We start from the raw sequence: 21,609 nt of genomic DNA on the forward strand, positions 1-21,609 counted from the left end.
GGTCCCCTCCTCTCCCTTGTCCGATTATCAGGAGGCACCAGGGCTGAAGGCTCGGCTCCCCTGACCTGCCCACTCCCCGCTCCCAGCTGCCCACAGAGCCAGCGAGAAAAGGACCTCTATGAAAGAACCGCTAGATTCTGCTCCTGCAACACCTGAGACAGTGACCAACTCAAGGAGGAGCTGCTGTTACTTTTTTTATTGAGGAACATAGCAGACAACATGCATCTGGTGCACCTGGAAAGCAATTAAAAGAAAGAAAGGAGTTAGAGCCGTTTAAAAAAGGCAGGAGGAGCCTTCTGTGTGGGTCGCTGCGGTGCACGCAGAGGGCGCATCCACCAGGTGGGTCACCCATCAGAGGCGTGAGTGAGAGGCAGTCCGCAGCCCGCCTGCTGCCGGGTCCCCTATTCATCGCGACAGCTGGACTTCACCAGGGAGGTGGTGCCCTTCCAGGGGACGGTGTAAACTTGGAAGGAGCACAGCGTTTTCTGCGAAAAGGAAAGAGAAGGAGGTCAGTCAGGGCGACAGTAAGAGGGACAGGTCCATGGCTCCAAGTCCAACATGTCCCCTGCGGCTGCCCGCGGGACTACACAGTCCCGGCCCAGGCACAGCCCTCGAGGGAGCAGCCTGATGGGGCCCCACCCTCCGGCCCAGCCCTGAGACAGGTCCACAGGGAGGACCCAGGGCTGGGACCCCCACTCCTGACAGAGGCAGAGCCTTCGAGGGGTGACAAAGGAGTGCACCCCCCCAAGGCTGAGCCCCCCAAGAACCAGCCAAGCCTCCGGAGAATCTGGCCTTTGGTGAGCAGGGCAGCATCACGGGGTTTAAGCCATCTCCAGGCCGCTAATTCCCTCTAATCAGCCCACGCGGCCGAGGAGGGGATTAAAGGACCCTTTTTTCCTCCCCAGCAAACACGCCCACTGTGTCCTCCATTCAGCAGGTGATAAGCCCAGAGCACATGGTGCCCCAACTTCCCAGCTAAACTACCCTACAAATTCAGAGTGGTCGCTCACACACACGCACACACACACACCCAGCACTCACCTGTGACACTCCTCCACAGGCACACATATGCCCCACCCCTCTGCCCCCATCAGACACATACCTTCTGCAGGTCCGGCTGGTTGGGGAAGGGACAGTTGTCCAGGTTGGCCTGGGACTTGGTGCACGTGGTTCGGCCAATCTCCACTTCCAAGAAGTAGTTCATCCCCGCCACGACCTGTACACATGGAGCGCAGATGAACCTACAACACCTGCCCGCTGCAAACACACGGTCACCTTCCCACGGGCTGCAAAGCTGCACCCAGGAAGCGCCCCTGGCCCTCCCCGGAACTTGTTTATGAGCTGCCCTGAAGCCAGGGACCAACATTCTATTAACTGGGTCCAAGAACAGAAAGTGCAACTCCAGGGGACCAGCCAGAGTGTGGAAAAGCAACAGGCTGGTGCCCGGAGCCTGGGTGGGGACGGAGCACACAGCATCTGCAGGAAGATGGGTGCCTGGCAACTACACTTCAGCGAAACTCCAGTCTCGGGTGGGGAGTCCACAGCATCCCATTCCTCCCCTGTAACCCAGGTTTATTTACACCCTCCCGTAAAAGGAGGAGACAAAAGCTTCACATACACGGATGTTTAAGCCAATAAAAAACGCTTGGAATGCTGACCATTCAAGTGTGATTTTCAACAGGAATATTTCTGAAGTGTGTCACAGTCTGTGTGTCTCTTACACTTGAGATTACAGACGTGAACCCTGGCCACACACTGGTACCCAGACAGGCCTCATTAGAACCCAGAGAAGCACGGGCTGCGAGGCCAGGGACTAGGCTGCAGACCCCACCTGGTGGAGCCACATGGTGTCCCGTGACCCCTCTGCTGTCAGCTTCCCCCCATGGTCCGTGAGCTAGTCTCACACCCAAGAGGAGCAGGCTGGAGGGGACCTGGTGAGCAGGGGCACTTGCCCACCCAAAAAGGACAGCGCCAGTGCACTGCTGCAGGAAGAGAAGTGGGTCTGGTCTTGACCATTTTCTGCCATTTCAGGAGAAAGTGGCAGGAAGCCCTCTGTGCTGGCCGGCATGCAGGTCAGAAGGTCTAAATTCTAGCCTTCCTTCAAGGGCCAGCATGAGGCCCCGCAGCCCTTCCTGCCTCTCCCTCTGCCCCTTCTCCTCAAGAACAGGCTCCTTATCTGGCCAGGCTGGCAAGCAGAGGCAGGGGCAGGCTGGTGTGCCCATCTCAGGGTGGTGGTAAGATGTCACAGCCCAGAGGCTGCCCCCGTGGATGTGACCTGTGGGCGGAAGCAACAGTCCAGGAGCCTTTGGATTCTTACGTCAGACCCCCCGCCACTGCCCCAGTCCAGGACACACCGGCCACCACAGGCCAGCTCACGGACTCGTGTTTGCTGACACCATCTGGGTGCTCCAGGGAGCAGCCAGGCCCCACAGGGAGGACACTTGGAGGGTCGGACCCGAACACCACTGCACGATGGGGACGTGGAGGCCATGTGAGCTGAGCGGCACCTGCCAAGGAGGCTACAAGAAGTGCACACCTGTTCTGTGTGACTTGAGGAAACATCAGGCCAAACCAAATCCAGCGACAGTCTGAGCCACAGCTGGCTGGACCTTCAGAAATAACACCAAGATCACAAGACAGACCAGGGGCTGCCTCGGAATAAAGGAGGCCACAGGACAGCAGCATGTGGCCTGACAGTGTCCTCGGCTATAAAGGACTGGGAGATAGATAACTGGCATCTGAGTAAGATTGGTGTATGAAAGTGTTAGTGTTTGATTCCTAATCTTCAAAATTATTTTGTGCCTTGGAAGAAAACAACCTTGCTTTTAGGAAAAATACACAAACGTGTTGTGTACCCAGGAAGGGTCAGAAAAATTAATGTGTATAAACATCGCTACACACATGTATGTGGGGATGAGGCGGGTCAAGCAAATTCTGCAACTTTTTAACATTTGAGGAATCTGGGTGAGAATCTACAAGGACTCTATGTATCTTTGTAACTGCCCGATAAAGTCTGAAATGATGTTAAAAAGTTAAAAGGAAGGTGCTTAAAGAACCATTCAGGGGCAAAGTCAGGAGCGCAGCCAGGTGTGGGTGTGTTTTTCCCTCTCCTCAGGTCATCTAGATGGCAGCTCGCACGGACCCCCCAGTCCCAGGAGGCTGGTCCCTGACCCCAGCGCGGACCCAGATTGCGGGCCAGGCCGGGCCCACGCCAGGTGACACCCCGAGAAGGGCTGTGGCCGCCGGGAGAGGCCGGGGGCCACGCCAGGGTGAGAAGCGCATCAGCGTCTGTGCAGATCCCCCGGAGCCTCCAGGGGCTGAAGGGGACCCTCCTCCCAGGACCTGGGGGCTCGGCGGAAGCCGGGCTGGAGACGGCGCCCGGCCTCCCGCAGTCAGGGCCGTCCCGCCCCTGCGCCCCCTGCCTAGTTCCAAAGCACTCAGGCTCTGCACCCTGGCCCCGCGCCCCAGGCCGCTGCTCTCAGGCTCCGCACCCCGCCGGTCCGGCCCCTGAGCTCCGACTCCGCAACTCGATCCCGCGCCCTCTCCTCGGCAGACGCACCTGCTTGCGGACGCGCAGCACGCGCAGCACGCGGCCGTGGTAGGCGTCATTGCTCGCTTTGTTGTACTCGCTGAGGGCAAAGGACAGCGCCTGCTGCACGCCCTCCTCGTTGACATCCGCGTCTATTAGGCCGCCCACCAGGCGGCCCTTGTGGCCCTGTCCGGCCGCGGGGCTCACGGCCAGGGCGAGGGCCAGGGCCAGGGCGGCCAGCAGGAGCAGCGGGGAGCGCGGGGACCCGGCCATGGTCTCTCGGAGACAGACGGAGTTTCGGCCCAGCGGCGATCAGATCGCTAGCCCAGCCGGGCTGGTAGTTGTGCTTTTATCCCCCGCAACTGGGCCCTGGCCCCGCCCCCTGCCCCGCCCGGCTCCTCCTCTTCCGCCCCTCCCCATCCGCCGCCCATCCGATCCTTCCCGGTCCAGCTGCTTTCCAGCTGGATTCTCCTAGGTCTCTCCGAAAGTGTCATCTCCTCTGGGCCGGCGAATCTTGTAACCCAACTCTGTACCCAGGTCTGGAAGGGGAGGAAGGGCGTCTGGCCCCCGGGGGGTGTCTAAGCGCCTGGTCCGCGTCTAGATGTCCCCGGAGCGGGGCTGCGGTTTCCGTCTGCGGCCTGTCCTGGGGAACTTCTTTGCCAAACATTAAGTGAATTAACCTTCATTTGGGAAAAGCTCATCGGGTTCTCTTACTCAAACTCATTTCTTTATTCGACCACCGAACCCTTCTGGGGCTTCTCCCTGGCCAGGGCGTCTGTAGATGGAGCATGGAGGGGTGGGGGTGGGGGTGGGGAGATACTCCAGGCGGTGGAGCCCCTGAGAGTTGAAGATGTTAGGGAAACTATTTTCTAAGAGACACATTAAACAGAGCAGAAAGAAAAAAGTCTATGAAAGCATAATACTTTCTATTTAACCCAATATATCCAAAATTTTTCAACATACACAGCCAATTGTGAATGACACATTCTCCACTCTTCTATACCTGCACTATGTCTTTGGGGTCCTGTGAGTGCATTTTACCCTTCAAACAGGAGTCACTGTCTCACCGGGTCCATCTCCTGTGTCCCATGACCAAGTGTAGCTGCTGTGGGGCGCGGTGGGTGTAGGGCCGTGGGTCGCAGTAATCAGTAATGACGATCAGAGAGTGACAGGGGCTCTGCTGAAAGTGAGGTGAAGGATGAAACAGAGAGAGACATGGACATCCCTGGACCCTGGCCACAGATGCCCCTTTGAGAAGACAGAGCTTTAGGCTGACACCTACCCAAAGGGCAAGAAGTCCCTCAGGCACAAAGAAGGGAGACTTGGGCAGAGGGAACAGCCAGTGGGAAAGCCCTCCAGCGGAACTGTCCTGCTCTGGGGATAGGAAGCTGCTGGTGTTTAAGCAGAGGAGGGGTGTGATCTGGAATCTTCCCCTGGGGCTGGATGTACCATAACATGTGGGTATGGGCCAAGGGCAGAGGGTGGGGAAGACCCCTACTGGGCCAGTGGGGGAGGGGCAGCACCCCCCCCCCCATGCAGAGAATGGCCGTCTCCCTTCAGGGGGCCATGACAGTGGCTCTGGTCCTCTGTCCACTGCTTGGAAAACTTTGTTGATTTTTAAAAGTCAACTTGAATGAGGTATGATTCATATACAATAAAAATGCCTCCTTTTGTGTATCCAGACTGAGGAATTTTAACAAATGCATGCACCACTATTACCACCCCACCAAGCCTGTTACCCTGAAAGTTTCCTCTTGCTTCTTCTGTGGGTTATCCTGTGCCCACCCCTGGCTCCTGGCAATACGCACATGTGCCCTGTAGACAGGGGTTCTGCCTTTTCTTGAACTTCCCACAAATGGGATCATGCAATGTGGGTGTCTGGCTTTGGTGCATCATTTTTGAGCTTCCCCTATTGTTGTGTTAACCTAATTGTTGGCTCCGTTGCTCCCTGGACCAAGAGGACCCAGTTGGCTGGGTACTGTGTGGGCTAACAGGCCTCCAGCGCAGGGCAGGGACCCGAGCATGACCCTGGGGGTGGAGGGGAACGCTGTTCTCTTCTCATCCCGAACCCTACGCGCCCCAGGGTAACTGGGTGACTGATGACCTAGGAAGCCTCTGGCCCCTTGGCACCCACCCAGAGGGATTATTCTGGAAGAGGTAGAGGCGATGGTGAATCTTCACCAGCCCAGACCGGCTGTGGCCTTGGGGCTAGAGCAACAGGGCTCTGCCTAGAATCCAGAACATAGCAGTAATGAATTTTCACATTCGGTGTTTCTGAGACCTTGTTGCCCCAGGGCGAGTTCTAACCATAGGGGCCAGAACATTTTCCTCGTACCCTTCTAGGTTCTTTGGCTGACCTGTAATTAAATTGCCGTAAAAGAGATTAACAAGAGAAAAATAAATTTAGCTTATGCATATGGAGCCCCATAAAAACGAGCCAAAGGGCAGTCAGGCACTCGAAGCTTATGAGGCACCTCATCCAAGAAGAGGTGTGGGGGCTGGGGCTTCGGAGGTGGGAGGGTGACTCACAGGAGGAGGAGGCCTGGGGGATCCGATGTCTGCCTGCCATGCAGATACATTCCTTTAGGCAGTTGGGAGGCCTTGAAAGCACTTCCAGAGCCAGCTGGGTCTTGGTTGCCTTCAACGCAAAATACTCCACATGCCAAAGTGGCACATTCAGGGGGTGGCCTCCCCACCCCCTTCTCCAGCTCCCTTGCTATGAGTCAGGAACCTGGAGAAAGTCACAGTGCCCTGGTGCCCAACCCTCTCCCCCCCAGGCTCAGCAGGGGTGCCTTTGCAGAACAGAGAGGGTGAGGCGGTACCTTCTCGGTGGTGACATAGGAGAGGGGAGAGCCTCAGAGCAGGGGACTAGCCAGTGCCCCGGCAGCACTACTGAGCAGCATGACTGTCTCTGAAGGGTAGGAACTCATCCTCATGGGGCCCCCACCACGTTGGGCAAGGGGGTGGCAGGCACAGGAGGGGTGCTGTGCAGACATGCATGAGTCCTCTCATGGTGTCACCGAGGAAAAGGTGCGGGGCAGCAGAGAGTGGAGCACGGTGGTGGATGTGAGTGTGCTGGGGTGGCCTGAACAGGGACATGTGCTGCTGGATGTTGATTACACTGGCAGGCATTCCCCTTGATTGAGCCACGTCTCTAATCCAAGCACAGGATGCCCATGGGAACCACCAGAGCACCTGCGGGACATCTGATGAGGAGTGAAAGGCCAGACATCTGCTCAGCTCTGGGGATGGCAAACATCACAGATCTGGAGAGGCCAGCCACCTTATTAACCAGTGCCTGGAGGTCAGAAACGCAGAGGTTCGCTTCTGCGGGTACGTAGCACGGTTTGAAATGACGGAGCAGTGGTGGCCTGGTAGCTGGGGCTTCAGGTTTGGTGGGGGTGTGAGGGGTGAGTGAGTGCCTTTCCCTTCTGCCTGGTAAAGAGAAAACCAACTGTGTTCCCACAGGGCTGCCTGTGTGACTGCCGATCCCATGATCTGGATTAGTGGAGTGAGAAATTAAGGCAAGGGAGTGACAGGCGCTCTCGAAACCAAAAAATGGATATTAAGTAATACTTAATAAGTAAACAACCAAACACTTAAAACATTCCCCAGAGTGGTAAGTGGTCACATCAGTGGCCAAGAGGGGAGATTCTGAACACTGGGGCTTTGAGCAATGAAACTTGGTGTCCACAGGTAGCTTAGACTGAGCATCTCTTAGATGGAGTTCTCTTGGGTCTCATTCGGAGGTGGCTTACACGCCCTCCCCCTGAGTCCCTCCCTAACCCTGCAACTCAGACACATAGCTGCTTCTACACACGTGCCTGTGTGGGTAAACGCTTAGGGTTCTGCCAAGGATTGTGCCCTCACAATGGGATGCTGGGATGTTCCCCAGAAAGCCTGTTGGCCTGTTGCCCACAGAAGAGGCAAGAGCGGGCCCAGTGGCAGGTCCCCTGCAGTGGACAGGGGAGAAGAGCACTCTCTCAGAGCTCGAGCCCAGGTCCACCCAATTGCCTTGTGCTGCCAGTTCCCGTTTATCCACTTGAGCAGCAGAGGTGTTGGGGACAGGGGCAGGCGCCCTCCTGTCTCTCTGGGCTTCCGACTGGCCAAGAGGAAGCAGGGTGGCTCTGAGACGGGTTAAGCGGTTCCCATGGCACCTCTGCATGCTCAGCGTTTCCTTTCCAAATCCAGGGTGCAGCCACTGCTCCACTTCCCTCTGGCACTTGCACAGTCTTGGACTCTCTTTCTTTTAGCATCTGTGGTGGCAGGGGCCACGGGTGCTTTGGAGCTGGCTCCCTGGATGTGGGAGCTGGCATTCCCTGCCCACTTCCTGCCAGGCTCACAAGGACAAGTGTCAGAATAATCTTTCTTTCACTCCAGAAGCCCTCCAGGCCAGTGCTCTGCCCGACCCCAGGTTTTGCCTGGAACATGTTGAAAATACTCCTGCCAAGTTGGGGCTTGTGAGACTGGAGTGGGCAGCAGGGGGGCGGGGAAAGAGGCAGATGGGGGATGTATCCCCCCCCATTTTATTATGCAATTTTTCAAACACACAACCGAATTAGAAGGATTTTATGGGAAACATCTTTATATGCACCACCCAGGTTTTCCCACTGATGTGCTTTACCTGCTGTATCCCACGCCTGTCCATCTGCCCATCTTTCTCGGGAGCCATCAAACCATCTTTTAAATGCATTTCACAGTGAGTTCTTGTCATCAGCGCCCTTCACCCAGAAATGCTTACTCATGCAGGGCTCTCACGACAACTTGGTGTTTATTTACAGCTTCTTCATTTGTTGTCAGATTTACCTACAGTGAAGTGCTGGAGTCTGACGTGTATCTTCACTTGATTTTGACACACACGTGTAACCCAGACTCCTGTCAGCTACAGACGTGACCATCACCCTAGAAAGTTTCCTCACCCCCTTCCCAGTCCTTTTGGACCCCACCCCCAGAGACAAGGCTTCACCAATTTTTTAAAAACCTGGATTAATTTTATCTGTTCTGGAAACTCATTCAATGGGATTCTATGGTATGTAGATTTATCCGGGTGGCTTTTCTCACTCTGCTTGATGTTTCTGAGGCTCATCCCTGTTGTTCAAGCTGGATGTCTATGTCAGCCTTTGCCTGGACAGCCTTGCCCCCACAAGAGTCTCTGGAGGGTCCCCGGCCCCGAGTACAGGTGGCATCTGCCAGAATGAGGGTGGCAGGTCTGTCTTGGTGACACAGAGTGCTTGCTGCTGCTCCTGTTTCCAACTCGGAAACAGCTTCCTTCCCCTTTCCTGCCTGCCCGCTCCCCCTTCCTTCTCCCCAAAGCTCGATTGAAGTTTTGAAAACAAGATGCCTCCCTCAGTAGAGGAGAACCTGATTTTAAAAGACAAAGAGCAGATTGTTCCAATGCGTCTCTGTATTTAAAAATAAAAGTTCCTGTTTTAAAAAATCAAATCAGTACAACATGTTTGTTATAAAAACAGAGGAGGAGTTCCCATAGTGGCACAGCCAAAACAAATCTGACTAGGAACCATGAGGTGGCAGGTTCGGTCCCTGGCCTTGCTCAGTGGCTTGAGGATCCGGCGTTGCCAAGAGTTGTGGTGTAGGTCGCAGACACGGCTCGGATCTGGCATTGCTGTGGCTGTGGTGTAGGCTGGCAGCTGTAGCTCTGATTGGACCCCTAGCCTGAGAACCTCCATATGCCACAGGTTTGGCCCTAAAAAGCAAAACGAGCAAACAAACAAAAAACAAAGAGGAAAACAAAGAATAAAGGAAACTAGCTACCTGCGTGCAGGTGACTGTGTGTACCTGTGTGTATATGAGCCCAGGTGAGTGTTTACCTCACTGAGATCACACGATGACTGTAATTCCTGCCCCCCTTTTCACTGTCATTACATGGTGAATCTTTTGCATGAAGTTAATCATCTTTGGAAGCTCTGTTCTACTTCCTATTTAACTTGTCACCACTTCCTCCCATGACAGCTGAAGGCCCACAGAGTGGAGTTAATTCTTGCACTACGTCAATATGTCAGGGAGGGAGAACCTCAGGGAGTTGGAAAAACAGAAGTAAAATTGAAAACAGTATGTGGTACCACTCGTTTTTCATGTCTCAGGAATTTAAGGAAGTGAGACCCACAGAGAGATCAGGTTGCATGGACGAGGCTGCAGGAGGCCGGCCGCTCTCCAAAATGGTCAGGGACCAGATGCACCTGCGAATCCAGCCTCCTCTAAGTGGTTCTGACTCACTGTCTGCAGAAGCAGCTTTTCTACACCTGAAGGACCTGATGGGAATAAAACTGCTTCTCGCCGAGCCGTTCCTGAGCAGCCTGACGTTGGAGGTTGGGAGGCCATGGGCACTTGGGAGCTGATAGACAGAGACAAAAAAGAGGGACTAGTGGGTGCCTCCCACCCGCACCCAGCCCCTGCCTGGCTTCCCGGGTCAGGTGGCAAGGATGGATGATGTCCAACTTGTCCAAGAAGAGGGAGCTTTTGCAAAACGTGTTAGCCCATGTCCCCTCCCAGATGTGACTCTGCCCATGAGGTCGCCAGGTGACCCAATGACAGCAACTGTGGCCATGAGCTTGCAACTGTGGTCACATGAGGTTGGGTGGAATGCTCGGGTCAGTCTGCAAGGTGAAGAAAAAATAAGTGGAAAACAGGGCTTTCAGGGAAGGCTGGGATATGGGCGCCAACCCCCCAGAACCATGTAAATGTGAAGCACAGAGTTTTGCTTTGGGAGGAGATAGTACCCTAACGCGTAGGCCCAGTGTGGTCCCCTGGTTCAGGCTAGCTTGTGGAAGGTGAGAGCAAAATAAGAGAAAAATGACAGCTTTTCTCTTGCCTTTGGTTCTCCCGTCCCTTTCTTCCTTCTCCCCGAAAAACACACGAGTCCCTGCCCGTCAAGCTTCCAGAAACACTGCAGCGAGGCCTGGCACCCCATCAGGGCACCTGGCTGATTGTCTCAGCAGCTCAAGGAAGGACAGTCCCATCCTCATGTGTCCGTGAGGGATGGGGGGACAGCAGGCCAGGCCCTCAGACCCTCCTACTGCTCTTCACTCCCTTGGGTCTGGAAGGAATGCACAGAGCAGCGCGTGAGACTTAGTATTTAGAAAGATTGCAAAGTTATAGAAAAGAGAAAAATAGCTGGTGAGCTTTCTGTGTGTCCTGGGCAGTCTTTGGTCCCCAGTTCCTCAATCAAGCGCTAATCTGGGTGATGCTGTGAAGACATTTGTGGATGTGACTCGAGTCAGTTTGCTGGAGGAAGGAAGTGGGGGGTGGGGGGGGGCGCCCTGGCTGATCCTGGTAGGCTTCCTGCAAGGCATCCCAAGGCCTGAGAGCAGAACTGAGGAGCAGAGAGCTGCCTATGGACAGCAGCCCCCACCTGGCCGATGCTGAGTCTACCTCCATAGGCCACACACACACCACACACACGCAGAAAATTAAGTTCAAGTTTGCCCAAGTTGGCAAACACCCTTAGTTCAAGAACAGTTCTAAAGTTGCCCCTTACCTTTCAGAGATCTCGTCTTTTCTTCAGTTTTGGACTTTCCTTTCTTATTATCTTACCAAATCTTTTGAGACTTTTTTCTGGTTGCAGCTGTGGCATGTGGAAGTTACTGGGCTAGGGATAAAACCCACATCGCAACTGCAGCCTGTGCCACAGCTGCAGTGGTGCCAGATCCTTAATCTGATGCACCACAGGAGAACTTCCTCTGATGCTTTTAAGAAATTTAAAAAACACTAGAGTCAGTATTTTTGGTTTTTCTAGTGGGAAGTCGGTCTGCCCCTCATCCTGCCTTATTTCTGGGGCTGGAATCCTCCCCTGAACTTCCAAGACTAGGTTGAACTGCACACTTAGAACTGAACACACAGCATGGCTGTCTGAGCAAGCTAGCATGTGAAGGAACAAGTGTGTTTCAAGTCTTTTTTTTGTTTGTTTTGTTTTCTATTTTTTATTTTTTGTCTTTTTGCCATTTCTAGGGCCATTCCCGCGGCATATGGAGGTTCCCAGGCTAGGGGTCCAATTGGAGCTGTAGCTGCCAGCCTACTCCAGAGCCACAGCAACGAGGGATCCGAGCCGAGTCTGCAACCTACACCACAGCTCATGGCAACACTGGATCCTTAACCCACTGAGCAATGCCAGGGATTGAACCCACAACCTCATGGTTCCTAGTTGGATTCGTTAACCACTGAGTCACGATGGGAACTCCCTGTTTTTCAAGTCTTCTAAACTAGTCACTGCAAGTTTCCCTCAGACTATAAAAATTGAACTGCATGAAATTACAGAAATTGAATTGCATTTTAAAAATTTGAAATTTTCTAAGAATTGCTTTCTAAAAATTCAATTTTCTAATCACTGTTAAATTATTTTAGGAATTCCCTAGTGGTCTAAAGGATTTGGCATTATCACTGCTCTGGCTTGTGTTTAATCCCTGGTCTGGGAATTTCTGCAGGCGGTAAATCCAGACCAAAAAAAAAAAAGGTATTTTAAACTTGCAACACTTTATGTAGAAACTATTGTCCCAGCAAACTCAACAATTCAAGAGTGTAAAATGATTCTCTGCAGGCCAATTAGAAGGCAAAAATGTCATCACGTTAGTCATCAGATTATTCAGAATTGGTTAACTTTTCTTTTATACACAATTCAAAGAAACAATATCCTAGGTTCATAACCTTAGAAACAACAACTTGAAAGAAAGCATGCATTTTGAAAGGTGGGCTTATAATAAGAGCCAGGAATGGCATCTGAAAAACTTATTTCATACACACTGACCCTTTGAAGATAAGTTATAGAATTATCGTCCTTCATTCCTCAATGCTTCTGCTTGAAAAAAAGTACTTCCAAGAAAATGACTTTTTAAAAATATATAAAAATGTAGAAGCACAACATAATGATCAAATTCAGGCAGTTTAACCTAGTCCCTCCTTTTCCCAAGTTCTTCCGATTGTCCCCAAATGTCCATTGCAGCATTTTCCCATTCGGCTCTGGATTTAATCCAGGATCAAAGTCTGTGTTAAGCTATCATTTCTCTTAATCTCCTTTAACGTGGAACAAATCATCTGCTTTTATTTGTCTTCTTTGTCACTTACATTTTGAAGAGCACAGAACAGTTTTCAATAATAAGTATGTATTATAAATGCCACTCTCAGCCCTGGGTGCTGCCTGCCTCGCTGTCCTGGTTCTGTGCCTTCTGGGGTTCAGAGCCCCAGGCACAGGCTGTGTGGCATGTTTCCCTGAGATCTCGCTCTCCTCTGAGTGCATAAGAGGCTCTGTGGGCAGCTGTTATGAGGAAGCCCCTTTCCAAGGCCTAGGGCTCCCCCTGAAAATGCCATCACTTTAAGTCTACAGACCTTAAATATGCCCATGGTGGCTAGAAGGGGGTCAAGACAGTGGCTTAAACTTAGAAGCCAGCGCTGTGCTTGAAATGTACATGTAGTTGATTTGAAAGTGTATTTAAGAGGGACTAGTGGTTGATTGTGGCAAAAAGAGTCCCAGCGACCCAGGAGAGGGCCCGATGTCTGACTCTGGGGCAGCCTAACACCATGGCCATGCGCCCAGCCGGGTCCCACCCACACTGCTCCTAGGCACAGGGTGAGGGGGCAGCTGACCTTGGAGACCGCCTGGGTCTCCTCATCCTTTCTGCCCTGCCCACCCCATCCTCTGTCATCTGTGATTTCCAGGCCCAGCAAGATTGGTCAGAGTTGCCCCCTGTTCCCATCTTGTGGCCCTTGGCCCACAGGTACCATCTGGGGTCAGGACAGGGGGAGGTGTCACCCAGCTTACCTGGGGGGACATCCCTGAGAGTCAGGTGCTGGGAAGGGTCCCTCAGGGTCTGACCAGCTGTTCTTACCTTGCACACAGCGGAGCCCCAGAGTGCTGTTTGGAGTCAGACACCACCCAGAGCTTCTGGTCAGCTGCCTGGCAGTGAGGCCCAGGCATCCATAGTTTTCAGTGTCTTCAGCTGATTCTGGGCCGAGGCCATAGGTGGCCAGGACCAAGCCAGGGGTTCACCTTCCCTCGGTCTCAGAACCACACCAAGGTTTTGGCAGTCAAGGAAGCAAGGGCCTTCTGGCGTCCTTTCTCTTAGACGCCTGCCTGGGTGGAGGGGCCTGGCTTCAGAGGCCACTGAGCCCTTGGGCCATGGTGGGACAACCCCAGGGGCCTCTTGGAGTGGGACGGAGCTGCGGTCACTGCCTGGACCCTGCCACAGAGCTTGACTGAAGTTTCCAGAACAGACAGTGCCTGCTGACCTCTTGACTGCACATGTCCACATCCTACCTTGGATTCTCATTTTTATGAAAAGCACAGCTCACCGAATGTTGGCTTCTCATCCTGTGAGACTTACACACAGCCTGGCTCACAAGTCTACTTCCCGAGGTGTGGCCCTGGGACCAGCTGGCAGATTCCAGCACGGGGACCAACACGGGGCGCACGGCTGCTGGCTCCCCTGAGACGCCAGGTGTTTGGCAAACACTACTCGTAACTTTTGAGTCAATATCCTCCTTCCAGTCCTCCAGGGCAGCTTACCCAGCTGGGTAAGGGTCGGAGGACCGTGTGTATGGCGATGTGAGGCCCAGGATCTTCAGCAGAAATGGGGGTTCCTATAAACCTATGGGTTTCTTCCTGAAGTGTCACCACAGGGCTTGGGACGTGGAACTCCCCATCACTCCAAGCCTGAGAGGTGGTGATGGGAAGCGGGGGTGACCTTGACCTCGCCCCTTACTTCAGACAATCTGCGAGGTATTGCCCCTGTAGACACTGACGTCCACCAAGAGCCGGAGTCAGTACGTCGGCAACACTCACACCATTAAAAAGGGTGGGGACCAAACGTGCTTCTCCTCCATTGACATGTGGGGGATGCTCGTGTGAGACCACAGCGCCCGAGGGGACAGAAGGGGCGATGGGATGAAGCTGGCAACCCACGGGCATGGCCTGGGGATGAGAGCTGGGAGGGGCACTGTGGGGCTGGCGGTTCCTGGGCAGCCCCCAGGCCATCTCCCAGGCCTCACGTGACCCTAGGCTCACACCTGCTTCTCAGTAAGATTCAGCAACCCTGCCCCATAGGTCCAAAGGCCACCTAAACACAGGGCCAGGCACCCAGGGGGTTCAGTGGTGATGGTTTGAGGAGAAAGAAATGCATGTGGAAAGCATGTTCTTTTTTTTCTTTTTTTTTTTTTTGTCTTTTTTTTGTAGGGGCCGCACCCCCGTCATATGGAGGTTCCCAGGCTAAGGGTCCAGTCGGAGCTGTAGCCACTGGCAACGAGGGATCTGAGCCACATCTGCAAACTACACCACAGCTCATGGCAACGCTGAATCCTTAACCCACTGAGCAAGGCCAGGGATCGAACCCACAACCTCATGGTTCCTAGTCGTGTTCATTAATCACTGAGCCACGATGGGAACTCCTGGAGAGCATGTTCTTCAAGCTGAAATCACTGATAGGTGCTGGTCTGAAGGGGCTTAAAAAAAGATGTGGTTGATGAAAAAATGCTTTGTCTTGGCTCCTGCATGGACCCTTTGAGTTCAAGCCTGACTCCTAAGCAGGAGGGGTTCTCAGCCTTTGGCCCGCATTCCTCATTAACTGGCCCAGATGTATGCGAGCTTTGTCCCTTCTAGGGTCTGAATTTCTTCTCATGAGAATAGAGCAGGGAGAGCAAAAGACTGCGCTGTCAGCCAGCGCCCCATGCTGAGACCCAGGCAGCAAGCTCAGGCTGGCCAGACTGGCCTGGACGGGCAGGAGCAACGTCTGGCCACGCTGCGAAGGGTCTTCCTGCCTCCCGGAACAGACAGGACTCAGGCCTTTGTGTCTCGCTGTGTCCTCGTGCTCGCCCACCGGCCCAGCCCCCGCTCTGCCGCGGGTCCAGGGGTCCAGGAGGCAGGGGCTCCTGCTGAGGAAGGGCTTTCTTTAGCTCCCTCACTTCCTGCTTCACTTCCCCTTTCACTTCCTCCCAGAGGATCTGGAATAAAGGCCCAAACCCTCCCACCCGCAGGGGGGAAGCCAGACCTTCTCCAAAGCCCTTTCACTTCCTGCTCCAGGCAGAGCTGAGCTCTCACCAAGGACTGACCTGAGGGTGCAGCTCGCCCACACCTCGTTTACCAAGTGAAGGGAGCAGCTGCCTGGGGTTGTTGACTGAAAAATAATGCACAACCTGAAAGTTGAGAGTTATGTTTTATTTGGTGGACAAGACTGAGGACATGAGCCAGGGAGACAGCCTCTCAGGAGGTCTGAGGGTCAGCTACAAGGAGGCAGGGTCTGGGGAGGGGGAGCAGGATATATAGGAGTTTTTGCAACAGAGACCAGGGAGTCCGAACTTCAAAACATTACTGTTAATTAAAGACAAACCAGGAGTTCCTGTTGAGGCTCCGTGGAAACGAACCTGACTAGTACACATGAGGATGCATGTTCGATCCCTGGTCTCGCTCAGTGGGTTAAGGATTCAGCGTTGCCATGAGCTGTGGTGTAGGTTGAAGACGTGGCTCAGATCTGGCGTTACCGCGGCTGTTGTATAGGCTGGCAGCTGCAGCTCTGATGTGACCCCTAGCCTGGGAACGTCCATAGGCTTCAGGTGCAGCCCTAAAAAGACCAAAAAGAAAGAAAGAAAAAGAAAAGGAGGGAAAGAAAGAAAAAAGAAAAAAAAGGAAATAGACATATCAAATTAAGGAATTTAGCCATTTTTTATGTCTGGGAAGATGCAAAGATCTGGGCTCACTGAAATCATTCCTTTGATGTGCACCTCAGCCGTCTGGGGACAGCATCCTGTGTTTTCCCATCCTGAGTCCCTTCAGGGGGCACATTTGGGGCGGCTGCAGTGGCTGAGGGCTTGTCTCCACCCTGACCTCCCTCAGGGCTCCTCATCAAGGAGCCTGAAATCTGGTGGCTTGATGACTGCAGCATCCCTTGTTTACTGATGTGGCGGCAATATTTTAGTTCACAGGTCTTGCAGCTCACCAGAGACCTCTAAGGAAGTACAAGCCCCTTATTTTATTTTGACAGGAGACCCTGCCCTTGAGAACTCTGCGTCTGCAGACATGCTTATCTGGCTTTTGCCATCACAAGCATTCCTTAGCTTATCGTGCTTTTGCACACACCAAGTTTGCTTTCTGCCGAGTTCAGCAGTTCAGTGGTCTCCAACAGCTCTTATGATGTGACATGAGATGTATGCGCTGTGCTGGCGGCAGATGATAGATCTTGCGTTGCTTGGAAGGGGCAAGCAAGGGGCGCAGGCTTAGTGCTGGATGCTGCGCTCAGAATGGGAAATATGAAGTCTCTGTTTTGCTTGTTTGCTTGTGTCTTTGTGTGTGTGGTACGTGTGTTGTATGGCACTGTCAAAATTAATTCATAAAAGAGCTCTACTTAATTGGCTTAAAAGAAATTACACGCTTACATAAATTCTCAAAATACATAAAGTAAATTAATTTGGGGTTCACGTCAACTGGAAAATATTCAGTGTTTGATACTCATTAATATTAAAGTTTGTTGATCTCACTAATATAGACATGTCTTTAGAGTCATCAGCATTAAGTATAATACCTTATTAGACCTAGGTTTAATAAAAAAAATTCAAATGAGATATTGAGACTTCAATTACTAAATAAAAACTAAACTCATTTAAGACTTAATCATTACGGTTGGTGCCATCCCGAGATGTTCTGTAAAAGATAGTCCGTGGTTGCTTCAAAAAAGTAGGATGTATGTTTTCAGTAAAAAAAAGAAGGAAGAATGAAATTACATTTTATTAAGGGAAAAGAAAGTTAAGTCTGTCTTATAGCTTGTTATTTTAAATGGAAAGAGAGTGGACAAAATAATATGGATACAGAAAATGATGGAAGGTTTGTGAGAAGTGGACAATGAGAAAAGAATTTTATACATGGTCGGGACTGACTACTTTAAAATTTCAATGAACTAATTCTAAAAGGAAACTAGTGCAAAACTTGAATTTGAATTTGGACTCTGTTAAAAAAAAGTTTTCTTAAAATGCTGCTTTTAATAACAGATTATATGAATTTCTTTACCTTTAATGTATATGTGCTTTTAAAACCCTTTGTTACTTTGGTTAGATAGTTAACTAATGCTAAACAATAATCTATAATTCTATCTGACCAGGCATTTTAAAAGTTTTCCTTATTTTTTTTTCAAACTTCCTAAATATAAATTACAGGGGAAACTTTGTCAAATAAAAAATATGGCACAAAAAATTAATCCCTCCTTGTCACACTTTTGCATCCTGATGCCCTTGTGACATGGTAACAGTCTGCTCCTAAATCAGAGAAGTTAGGATAGGTAAACAACAGCTATAAGTTCAATAGTCACAGGAAATCCAAGACGGCCTCTTGGTTCTTCCCGGCTCCCTGACAAACCCAATAATGAAAAAGCACTGGTTAACAAACGTGTTTTCCATTTGGGATATCCTTTCTACAGTCCTAATTTGACTGTATTTGGTAAAAATGAGGGTAATTTAAAAATGAACAAAAACCCCCCCAAAACACCTGTTTTGATTCATATTCTAGTCTTGCGTATTGAGACAAATTTATGAAGAAAAACTTTATTCCAGACCTCGTTGCCATAACAGACTGCTTATGCTGGTAAGGCTTTTGCTGAATTTTGTCAAGTTTGGGGAATTTTACATGTCACTGGCATCCTTTATAAAATCCCCAAGGACAGGCTAGGGTAGAACGTGCACATCATGAATTGAAACTCCAACTTAAAAAACAAAGGGGGGAGCAAGGAGACTCCTCTACCCCCACAAGGTTATTAAGACAAGTCTGCTTACTTTAAATTTGTTCACATGCAATGATTGAGGAATAATGCCCATAGAACGGCACTATGACCAGTGTATTCCTGATACCTCCCCGTTAGAATACTGGAAAACACCTGAAGAAAACGTATGGAAAGTCCTGATCCTTTAATAACCTAGGATAGAAGTTACGTTTGTGTTTTTCCAGAAACTGCGGCTACACCTTTCTGGATTCCAGGCAGGTGTATAAAACAGTGGCTTGGAGGAAGACCAACTGACATGCGCCTTACAATGGATGACACTAGACGCCAACGAAATAAGGATGGCACAAGTAGTCCATCTGAGGATAACAACAAGAAGAGCTCAAGAGGCCAAGCCAATAAGCTGGGGCCAAGTGAAGAAGACACTTAACATGGCAGAAGAATCCCTGCGTCAAGGAAATCTACCTGTTAATCCTCAAAACCTACCCGTTGCCACCTTCACTGTCATCACCCTTGTGGGAACTGGGGCTAATGGGGAACAATATTGGGCTTTCATTCCTAGACCTCCATTATTGAGAGCTATGACCTGGGAGGATAAACTTCCATTAGTATATGTTAATGATACGCAGTTCCTCCCACATCCAAAAATGTCTACATTAGCAGATATGCATTTAGAGGGTGCCCCTTATCATTACACAGGACAAACGGTACACATGCCTTTTTATCTTACCCATAATGCTACAATTTCCCCCTGGTGTGTGCCTATGCATAACCAGGTCTGGTTGATAGAAACTCCAAACGGGAAAAGGAGAAATGTCACTATGTTTTTGCTATCGATAAGTATTTACAAAGGAAGAGAGTCACTAGATGATAAATATGCTAAGCCCCCCGAAAAGCTTTGTAAATAAGCCCTTTCTTGGATACAGGGAGAAACAGAATGGAATGATTGCATAATGAATATACCTTGAGTTTTTTCTATGCACAACACTAGGGTAATAAATTGGGGGCTAATGGAGATTTTAGATCTGCTGATAACAAAATTCTTAGGCTGAGAAAATGGCAAGGGGGCTTTCAGACAAATTCTAGCTTGAAAATACACTGGCATGCTTTGGGATTGGCTGGCCCACAACTAAAAATTGGAAAGGGGCCACTGCAAAATACTCAATGGAAATTAGCTGCAGCCTTACAAAGTGTTTCCCTAAGGTATGTAAATTATACTTACGGTAAACAAATGTACACTTTGGATATCTCTCTTGTTCATTCTAGCTGGATTCAGACTTGTGTCTTTGCTCCTGATGTGCTTATGGTAATTCTAGTTCTCAGATACATCATATTCAATGCACAAATTGTTATTTACATCATTGTATTAACAGATATAACAGGCATCAATCTATTATGATTATGTATCAACCTACTGCAATCTGGCTACCTGTAAATCTTACCGAACCTTGGGAACAAAACCCCACATTACGTATGTTACATAATCTATTTCAAAAGAGGGGAAAAAATGATTGGTTTGATTATTGGAGCTACATTTACTATTATTGGAATAATAACTTCGGTAGCTACATCTGCTACGGCCCTGTCTGAGGAGGTTCAAACCCACACTTTTGTAAATAATCTTGTTCAAAACTCATCACAATTGTGGCATGAGCAACATTGCATAGACCTGGCCTTCTGAGATGAAGCGGATCGTTTGAAAGGTGCAATTTTTTGGATGGGCAAAGAATTGGAGAGTATACACACCCAAATGGAACTCCCTTGTCATTATAATGTAACTACTTACTGTATCACTCCTCTTAAATACAATAACAGCCTTTACAATTGGAAAAAAATTAAGGCTCACGTTTTTGGGAGCGTGGGCTGGACATAATACTACACTAGATATGTTGGCTTTATAAAAGGACACTCAACAATTTAGTTCTATGCGATTGGACACATGTAAAGGTCAGATTATTAAAAGTATTTTAGCAGGATTCCAGGCTTTTGATCCTCGCACCTGGTTTGAAAATCCAAGTAGTTCCTTTATTATTGTTCTAATTGTCACTGTATTCACATTTTTTCTTTGTTGTGCAGTCTGCAGGATTGGATTGATCCACAGAAACCAAATGAACACTCTGCAATCAAAATTTGCTATGACGGTTCTTATACAACAACTAAATAAAAAAGGGGGAGATGTTGGAGACCACTGAACTGCTGAACTCTGCAGAAAGCAAACTTGGTGTGTGCAAAAGCATGATAAGCCGAGGAATGCTTGTGATGGCAAAAGCCAGACAAGCTTGTCTGCCGACTCAGAGTGCAGGGTCTCCAGTCAAAATAAAATAAGGGGCTTATGTGTTAACTATGTTGTTTCTTTAGGCAGCTGCGCTATATCCTAGGTGTATACATCTGTGACTTTTAATGCTAGTAGTCTCCCTAAATCTCACTAAGAGATAGCTTCGACACTCCCTATGCCTGCTCTTGCTCACTAATCTAAACACGTCTCTTTCCCTAATAAAAGTCTTATGGGCTAAGCCTAGGGGCCTTTGTTCCACGGAACAGAGTGCCTCCTGGTCCCCCACTTTTAAAATGTGAGAGTCTTGTGTGTTTTATATGCCATGCCGTCCCTCTTTCGGGATCTCCTGTTGACCTGCAGCGCAGGAAACAGCAAAGAGCGACGAGTTTAATTCACCATTATTTATGACTCTTAAGGCTCCTATCGCTTTAAACCCATAGCCCTGGTCCTCTCTCAGAAACACTTTGAGGGAAAAACTGTTTCAGAGCAGAGACACTCCTGCTCACTGGGCTGCTCAGGAGAGCTTAGGTGAATCTAAAAGTTTGGGTTTCTGTCCTGGACATCTGCTGTCTTAATGTTTTGGGTGCCGTCGAGGATCTGAACGGGCTTCCTCTCTGGGGCACTGGCTAGTGTGTGTCACGTAGGGACTCAGAGGTCCAGCCCAGCTACGTGGCTGAGAAAGCTGGACCCCCTCCTGCCTCTTGGTCGGAAGGACACAGATGCCTGTCAGATTGCTCACACTCCGGATCTTAAATTGGGTTAAGAATAGACACTTTAGGAGTTCCCATTGTGGCTCAGTGGTTAATGAATCTGACTAGGAACTACGAGGTTGTGGGTTCAATCCCTGGCCTCGCTTAGTGGGTTAAGGATCTGATGTTGCCGTGAGCTGTGGTGTAGTTTGCAGACGTGGCTCGGATCCCACATTGCTGTGGCTCTGGCCTAGGCCGGTGGCTACAGCTCCGATTAGATCCCTAGCCTGGGAACCTCCACATGCCGCGAGTGCGGCCCTAGAAAAGGCAAAAAGTCAAAAAGCCAAAAAAAAAAAAAAAAGAATAGACACTTTACAAGGAGGTTCCATGTCCATGGGACAGTGCTAGCAGCCT

At 50.4% G+C, this 21,609-nt stretch overlaps 1 protein-coding gene and 1 long non-coding RNA gene across 3 annotated transcripts; one reads left to right on the forward strand and one right to left on the reverse strand.

Annotated features, from left to right (window-relative positions):
• CST3 (cystatin C) lies at positions 387-3,817 on the reverse strand. The gene is given in 3 exon segments (NM_001044602.1): positions 387-485; positions 1,103-1,216; positions 3,560-3,817. Coding segments are annotated over 3 exon segments (441 nt in total). The 5' UTR covers positions 3,803-3,817; the 3' UTR covers positions 387-401.
• On the forward strand, positions 3,944-20,799 carry LOC106506628. 2 transcript variants are annotated; one of them, XR_002339947.1, is made up of 3 exons: positions 3,944-4,066; positions 6,699-6,848; positions 18,459-20,799. It is a non-coding gene; the product is annotated as an uncharacterized LOC106506628 (long non-coding RNA). The 2 variants fall into 2 exon arrangements; XR_001302060.2 differs by lacking the exon at positions 18,459-20,799 and adding an exon at positions 8,131-9,071.

This window comes from Sus scrofa, chromosome 17 (assembly GCF_000003025.6).
Source record: "Sus scrofa isolate TJ Tabasco breed Duroc chromosome 17, Sscrofa11.1, whole genome shotgun sequence".
Taxonomy (NCBI): Eukaryota; Metazoa; Chordata; class Mammalia; order Artiodactyla; family Suidae; genus Sus; species Sus scrofa.